This window comes from Limulus polyphemus, unplaced genomic scaffold (genome assembly GCF_000517525.1).
Source record: "Limulus polyphemus unplaced genomic scaffold, Limulus_polyphemus-2.1.2 Scaffold775, whole genome shotgun sequence".
Lineage (NCBI taxonomy): Eukaryota > Metazoa > Arthropoda > Merostomata > Xiphosura > Limulidae > Limulus > Limulus polyphemus.
Window position 1 is genome coordinate 238,357 of NW_013666385.1, and position 9,136 is coordinate 247,492.

The 9,136-nt window shown below is 30.1% G+C and overlaps 1 protein-coding gene across 1 annotated transcript in view; it reads left to right on the top strand.

Annotated features, from left to right (window-relative positions):
* Positions 1 to 9,136, top strand: part of LOC106460462 (GON-4-like protein) — a 211,856-nt gene that overhangs the window by 40,056 nt on the left and 162,664 nt on the right. The window contains exon 5 of the mRNA XM_013920158.2: positions 1,488 to 1,661. Coding sequence (XP_013775612.2) covers positions 1,488 to 1,661 — 174 coding nt within the window. The remainder of the gene's footprint in view (positions 1 to 1,487; positions 1,662 to 9,136) is intronic.

The window sequence follows — 9,136 nt, forward strand, 5'->3', positions numbered from 1 at the left end:
CCATAAAAAATTAGGAAATAAATATAAATTATGCCTCTTTCATTCAACAATGCAGACAAATTATAACACGAAAACATAGATGTTTAGACTAAATAGCTTAAATCTCGTAACATTATACATTTATATATTTATTATTATTATTATATTGACCTTTCACTCATGCCTGGCTAACAATACGGAAGTTACAATGATGCAGCACAAGTGCACTCATGTTATTGTATCCAATAACATAAAACTGACCTTTGGTCTGTACTAAGTAACTTGTCTTGGCTGTGTTTTAGTGGACTAGTATTTTGTAAAATACAGTCACATTTCACTTATTATACATCATATATGTATAAAGATTATTGTTATTTAGAGATAAGTTCTTAAAATTATGTTTCTTAAAATGAACAGTAAATAAAGAAGTAAACCAAGCAATTATTTCTTCTAGTTACAACCTTTGTACTCAGTTGCTTGTTGATGTAGGTTACTATACCTTTAAAAATTTTGAACGTGTAGGATATGAAACAAAATAATTTTTTCAGGTTTTGTATATGCATTTGAATAACTAAAAAATCATAAATGACTACAACAGTACCATAGAATTCCACTATAATTTATCAAGCTTAGTAATTAAGATGTATTTTATTCAAAAAAATATAAAATTTTGGGCAGACTAAAAACACCTTACCTCCTTGAAGTATTGGTTCAGAAGAAATAATTGGTGTCTGAGTCCATTAGAATGGCTGAGTAAGCCATTAGGGGGACATTCTGAGCTTCTGATTGGTTATTCATGTCATACATAGAAGTAAGTGTATATAAAGGAGAATTTCTAAAAATGGAAAGAGGTGGGTGGAGTGACACTATGTTTGATTTATTACATGAGCAATATCTTAGCAAATAGAAAAGATAAGAGGTTCTTATTTTATAATGTAGCTTGTATTGTATATTGAAATTTTGATACATACAAAACTATAGACTTAGTATTTTGACTTCACAAACATCTAATTTGAACCAGTGCTGCATTCAACACACCATGTGACACATAAAAATTGATGTTTGGCTTTATTTTTTAATATTTATTTTTAAATTAAGAAATTGAGTAAAGTATAATACTAAAACTTGAATTATAATCTTCAGTTTGATACCAAACTTATTGACATAAATTCATGAAATAGTAGTTCAATGAAATTTTGAATGCAAGTCAACAAAGTGATGACATGGCCTTTCACCCATGAACCATATGGGAACGGGTTAAAGGAATTTTATTCACCCATTTTTATTAATAAGAATTTATTTTATTATCTACTGCTGTGTATTATCTGTTGGTAAACACATGAAATTGTGCCTTAGGTACTTGGTCACTTGACAGGATGCAATTAATGTTATAACTATTTGTGAAATTTCATTAAACTTTTTTGGTTATTGGGTTATTTAGGTATATTAATATTTATTACTGTTTGTACTTATATAACTTAAAACTATCTTGCACTTTCTATTTTTAGCACAATAGTGATGATGATGATGATGACACTGAAAGTGTATTGTCTTCTCAAACAAGTGAACTTGGTTCCCCTTTACCCGTTTTTTCTGCATCAACTGTACTTTTTCAGGAAAATATGGAGGAAGATTCAACTTGTGTGCAACTACCAGATAGTACAACAGATTTAAAATCAGAGGTATTTATTAAATTTCGTTATACATATAAATATGTATTTAATTGCTTTTGTGATTATACCAAACGATAAAAGACGTTAGGTAAGTTGGCCAAAAAAAGGGTTGTTTGGGCCTTATGCAAATATATCTTTTCTGATTTATCGTTTGGAACAAATCCATATCAATAATTCTGGTAGACTTATTACTTCTTCTTTCTCTCCTTCTTTTATCCATTTGGCAACTGCATGCTATGACTCATAGCATCTAACATCACTATCATTATATTTTCTTCCAAAAATAAAAATAGTGGATTAAATTGTTGCCCCCCAGTGGCACAGCGGTATGTCTGCAGACTTACAACGCTAGAAACCGGGTTTTGATACCCGGGGTGGGCAGAGCACAGATAGCTCTTTGTGTAGCTTTGTGCTTAAATACAAACAAACAGTTAAATTGTTTTAAATTTGACAAGAATGTTCCTAAAAGTATGTATTTTCAGAAAAATAAAATGTAGTTATTTACACTCAGACTCTGAATAGTTCACCTGCAAGGTGATTTTTATATGAGGTATAAAAAGGTATTTCTTATCTTACAGTTTTCACATTTCATTTGCATAACCTAAACGAATATCAAAAGTTTTTAAAGTTAAATGGTTATATTTTATTTTCCATTTTCTCTGCTATATCACTAACTCTAGCTATTATCATTAATGTACAGTGCAACAAACTGTCTAAAATTAAGAAATGGAAATATGTGTACATTTTGAGAAACCTTTTGGAACTTGTTTTTGTAATATGCATAATTTCACATCTTTATCTTTTCACTTATAGTTCATTTTTAATTTTCCTTTCCAATTCTTTGTCTTTTATTATTTATGCTGATACATCAGCTGATGCCTGCAGGATATTATGAAGTTATTTCAACAGAGATGCATTGCTTAAGCAAGATGGTGCTTATACACGAGCTTTCACAATTCAAGCAAGAACAAGTTAAATTTATAAAAAATCATTATAGCTTTCAATTATGCATTTTAAAACACAAATGATATATAATTAATTAAAACATAAAAGTAAAACTTATATCTTTTTGTCTATCATACTAATTCATATAAGATGAGAAAAACTGCCAAGGGCTATGGACACCTTGAGAGAACAATGGACTTAGCTTCATAGTTTCTTGTTACTTCAAGAGCAAAATCTACTCTTTTTATTGATTTTAAGTATGCTATTCAAGTTAAAACTTTTGCATAGCAACTTGGCTTTGACTTTGCAAGTGGGCATGGTTGACCTTAAACTAAGGAAGTATTTACAGTGGTTTCCTGGGGAAGACATTCTTAGAACGAGTTTGAGGAGTTTGAGACAGTAACGTAAAACGTGTATGATGAACTTTGGAAGTCTGAAGGAAACATCTACTGTGCACATACATTTATTTTTTTCTTTTCTATCAGCTCTTAAAGTTGAGAAATTGTAACCACGAGTGGATCATGTGACAGCAAAAACTCTAGTTTTTTAATAGTTGGTTTAGATGTCTTTTTGAAATAAAGGAATAAAAACTTGTATAGTATAAAACTTTGAATTATAACATATTTGATAATACTAATTTCATTAAAATTCATTGATAATAAATTGGTTGATTGAATTTTGAATGTAACTTGGTAACATTGTGAAATGCACTGAAGGGTATTTAAAAACTGTATCAGTTGTTAAAGGGTTATACACTGATCAAGAATTACTGCTCAGCCATCTAGTGTGTCAAGTGTAATTTCTATTATTGATATTGTCTTGACTAACAGTACACAGACTAGTGCTTTGCCATTGGTCAAAACAATTTTTGTGTGACTAGTTATTTTTATGTGGTATTTCCCATGTCAATTGGTTTCTACAAAGAGTGATAGGTAGATTCTCTTTGTAATGGAAGGATAGGCTGGATAAATCATGAAGTAAATTTCATTAAAGTGACTGAGTTTTAAGCTAAGCAATAGAGTGGTTATGAAGTGTGATGGAAAAATGGAAAATGAACAATCTTTTGTGTGTACTTGTATTTTACACTGGACTGGTGAATTGATCCGCGGTTGTACTTCCCTCAAGATATATTTCCATTGACCATTATATATGAGATACTGGACAGAACTGTGTGAATCCAATGCTCCTTAATTAACAGGAAGTATTAATTCTATTCAAGAGTGTCTATTAATATCCATGGTCATGCTCTTAATATGTATGGCTGTAATCTCTAGATACTATCTGCTTTGCTAGTGAAGGACATAACTGCCATTGACCTCCCACAATGTGCAGCATAACAGCAATATCTTTGTGGATAAAGCAGGTATCTCTAGAGAATAACAAAGGAACAATAGTAGCTAAAACAAAATCAAGTCAGTGGTTTCCTGAACTAACTATTTGTTTATGTACAAATTGTATAGATTCTGACTAAATAAAAAATTTTGAAACTAAAATGGAAAGTAAAACAAAAGGCATGGTATGTATTCCATTCCATATTTCATACATTCAGTCAAGTTGACCTGTTTAAATTAGAATAGCTAAGTTATGAATGCTTCCCTTCAAGTAATTATAAACTGTATTTGAATGTTAAGATCAGATGAAAGTATAATGAAATTAACTTTTCAGAATGCTTGAGATTAAGATGTTTGTATTACTACTAACAATGAACATAATGCCTACTTTATTATCAGTGTAAAATTTACAAGCAACAATAGCTCTAGTACTGGAGAGTGAGTGCCCTACTAATATTGGATTTTAGACATCATAAATTTGTTGATAATGTATAGTATTTTGGTACTGTAAAACTACAAGTGTATTAACCAGTCAACCCTGTTATTGCCAAAATTATTAACCCTGTCACTACAGGAAGGTGAAAGTGTGCATGTCATGACTTTTTTTAGAGAGTTAAATTCAAAATTTACTTAAAGTACTTGATTATCATGGTATGATAATAAATTTGCATCAAAACATTGTAATAAATCAAATTTTAATTTTTATACAAGTTTTAGGTTCATAATCTTATAAGGCAATATTTAAAAAAAAATTCTCAATTTCCCCTCATATGAGAATTGTGACCTTTGTTCTCTAGATATCCTCTCTTTTCTAATTTATTTACAACCCCTCAAAGAAGTATGAAATTTAATGTAAATTACTCATTATAATATCATCGCTCAGGCAAAGCATAATTTTTAAAGCATTCAATCTTATTTTGTTACAGAGCCATAAGCTAGAAAATCAGACCCCTCATACCACACCCACCTGTCACAACCTCTTATTCACAAATTGCCAGTGTTTCTCTCTAATGTTTAATACTATATTATTTATAACTAATAGAAAGCCATTTTAATATATCAAGTGACATATTATATTACATTGTTTTCTGTACCTAGAATTGTCTATTTATCTTCCAGTTCAAACATGATTCCCATGGGAAACACATCAATGAGCTTAGCTGAATTTTTAATGGCTCTTATTATATATAGTTGGAAAACCAGAAAAATTTATGAAAATTATAGAACATTGTATGCTTTTTACATGTTATTATCTTGTGTTCTTATATGCATTATTTAATTAAAGAAAAAATTACTTATTAGTATAAAAGAGCAGGCTTAAGACCCACATAAGTACTATATTTTTTGTTTCCATTTGAGCTCCTTATTTATTATTATAAAAGTAACTAAAATGTAAAAATTAGAAACTTACTAGGTTATATAAAGTAAGATTAAGTAGAATGAATAATAATAATAAAAATTTTTCATGGTGTATGCTTGTGAGCAACTTGCGAGTAGCTTGTGCATTATGTAATTCGAGCTACATGTTTGCTGAGTGACTTACGACTTGTATGGTGAGATTATTAGTTAGACATAGTTCAAAGGGCAATAAAACAATAAAATTTGAATAGAAACAAATTTATACCATTACGAATTTAAAGCTATTTAGGATAAACAACTGTAGTTTCCTGTCACAATTTGCACTCATTCTAGAAAGAAAAAAGGTAATTTAGATTTATTTCATATTTTCTTACGGTAGTTACAAGGGTGGTCAAATTACCAAATGCATATAGATTTGGGTAGAGAATATAACAGATAAATTTCAAAGTTTTACTTGAAAAAGCCTTTGAAGTTTATTGAGGACATTTTAGAGATTACACAAATGAAATTTGACAATTTTCAGATGAAGGAAAGTATTTTTAATCTTAACATGAAAATTGCTTTGCACTCAGAGCAGTCAAACCTTTTATTCCAAGGTTTTTTAGCAAAAATATTTAATCAAAAATTCTGATTTTTTATCTACAAAAGACTTAATGTTTAATGAAAGCTTGCAAAATTTTGTGATAATACACAAAACATATTAAAGGTTATAGTATGGAAACTAAAGGTCAATTTGGGGTCAGAAACTTGGCTGATTAAGCTGAACCTGTAGTGAGAGAGTTATATAATTCCCATACCAAGTTGAACAGAGCTCCACCAGTGGCAAACAAAGAGAACAATACCAAAATGTTCAGTTCTTCTAATTTCAATGGCTTGAAGCCTTGTAATTATCAGTAAATTGAAATCTTCACTTTCTGTTTGTAACAAATAATCCAATAGTGAGTGTCAGGGAGAATTTTTGACATTTTATGAAAGCAGGATGTTCTACGAAGGGCATGATGTGACTTTCAATTTATTGTTTATTAGCTGAGTTACCCGGCATTGCACGGTGAAAATTAGATTTGAAATGTATAGATCAATATTTTTTTCAGCAAATTATTCAATAAGTAAACAAAAGCTGTGATGCGAGAAATAAAATAGCATTTAATCAAACAGTGCTTTATTTGAAATTAGATTGTGTTTGAGCTTGTCTTGTTCTTTGAGCCTGAAGTCATACATCATATTACTCCTCTGTTTCTTGCTCTCTGTAAGTTATTTGTCTTAATTTTTGTGCTTGAAGTCTGGTTTGACGTTGTTCAGCAGTTTCTTGTTGTCTATATCCAGCTTGCCTTGATGATTCTGACTGAACTCTGGCCTTGTGCTGTTTCTTGCTGAGTAGCCTGCCTTTCAGCTTGAGCTCAAAGTCTAACTTTACGTTGTTCCAAAATCTCTTCCTGTATTTGAGCAGCCTGTCTTGCAGCTTGTGCTTGAAGTCTTTGATTGCATTCTTCTTCTGTTCCAGCTGCTCTTTGTGCTTGCAGTCATTTAGTGGCAGAAGACTTTCCATGGAAAGGGTGTTTCTTGGGTGGCATAATCACCTGTATCACTAAACAATAATTTGCAATTCACAAAGTTACTAAATCACTTATGAAATCACTTAGCACTTTTTAAAGAAAACTGTTTTTGGAAATACTGGATTGACAGCAAGGTGATCCGAGTGTCTCCCGCCGTAACACTTTCTGTGTGCAAAACATGCTTATGTTTGTATGCTTATTACAAAAAAATGGCACAATAATCGTTAATTGTCAGTTTTGTCATTTAAGTTCAGCCGTTTGGTTTCCTATAGCAAACAAAATAAACAAATAAACAGACTTCCTCTTTTATATATATAGATATCTCTATAAACCAAGAATCTTAGATGCTGTAAATTAACATTATAGCTAGGGAATGTATGACCTATAAGTGTGTAACCTTTCAGAAATATAGAAAAATCTTATAGGTGTAGAAAGAAAAACTGAGTTGAGCAGTTTTGACCAAAGAACTGTTGTGTAATATAGAAAAGTGAAGATTGAGAATTTATTTAAATATTTTGTATAACAGTATAATATTATATGTATAATATTAAATTTTGAATTATAAACTATGTTTTGATGCCAAGTTTATCGATGTGCATTGATATTAAATTTATTTAATTAAATTTTGAATATAACTCACTAAAATGTTAAAACATGCAAATTTTGAGGATAAAGTTAAAGACCTATTGTCAACAAGTTATTATTTTATTACAAGTGAAAATAAAAGTAACAAGGACATGTTTAATATTTTGACAGTTACATAGTTGATTTAGGTTATTAATACTTGAAATACATTAAAAGCCTTTAAAGAGTTACTATAACTCAGTAACACCTTATACCAAGTGACTTTTATGATGACCTAGTAATACCCTTTTTTACTACAGGAGTGTATTCAAATTTGGTTAGTGTAAAGTTATAAAGTACTTATGAGTCGAGTGATAGTGATGTGTTGGATGTAATAGATAGTAATTTTTAAAGAAGTCTACTCTCTTTAAGGTTTTTAAGAATTTTTGTGAAGAATACAATGCAGTGTATGTTTATCTGTTATGTAGTTTTTTTTATTGAATGATTAGTTAGAAAGTATGATGGCTTCAAAATTGTTTGTTTTTCTTTTATTTTTCCTCATTTACTCATAAGTTTTTGTACATGCTATATTTTAATTTTTTTCATATACATACACATATGTAAAAATATAAAACCATCTTTCACAGAAAAACTCAGAACTTTGTAAAGAAAACTTTTTTATGGAACAGTAAGATTATTTCACAGAAACTTTGAAAAAGATAATTTCAAAGAACATACTGCATGCTAAGTTTATCATTTTACAAGTGTTCAAATCCTTGCATTATATCTTTATTATCAAAGTAATAATTCTTAGTTATGATAAAATCAAAGAGAGAATAACAGAAACAAGGGTAGCAAGAAATATCAAGTTTTCAAAACATTTCAAAAACTGAACAAGATGTTATGCAGTAAAAACATTCTATTGTCTTTTAGCCTTAACTACCAAGAAATGGCTTTTAATTGATTATTTTATTGTTTTAGCACACAGAAACACACTAGTTTAAGCATAGCATGTTTTAGCAGTCTTTTTTTTTTTTGCTTTACCATTATTATTTTTAAAACTAACAACTAGAACTTTATTGAACATATGTCACAGAAAATTTAGTAGCATTATAATGCTAATCAGAAAGGGGTTAGATTCTAAAAAAACAGTGTAATTTTGATTGAAAGTACTCGTTTGTACAAATTCTCTTGAATATAAATTAATAAAATTTTAAAGAGACAAAAAAGTAGCTTATTAGCCCATCAAGGATGTCCCTTCCAGCTCCCAACTATAACCACCCATTTACGACTCATGTATTCATCCAATCTTTTCTTAAACTCAGTTAAATTTTCTGCCTCCACCACCTTTGAAGGCAGTTCATTCCAAAAGCCAACAACCCTGTTTGAAAAGTAATACTGTCTAAACTGTAGATGACTCCTATGCTACCAAAATTTGAATTTATGACTCCTTGTCCTATTGTTTTCACTGCTAAACACAAAATAAAACGTTTGATGGATCTATATTAGCAATACCCTTAAACACCGCAATCAAATCCTCTCTGACCCTTCTCCTCTCCAGAGAAAACAAGTTTAGAGATTTTAGTCTCTCGTCATAGGACAGTCTCACCATACCAGGTATCATCCTAGTGGTTCTTCTCTGAACCTTCTCCATCAATTCAATGTTCTTCTTGAGGAAGGGAGCCCAAAATTGTACAAAGCAATCTAAATGAGGCCTTACAAGTGATCTATA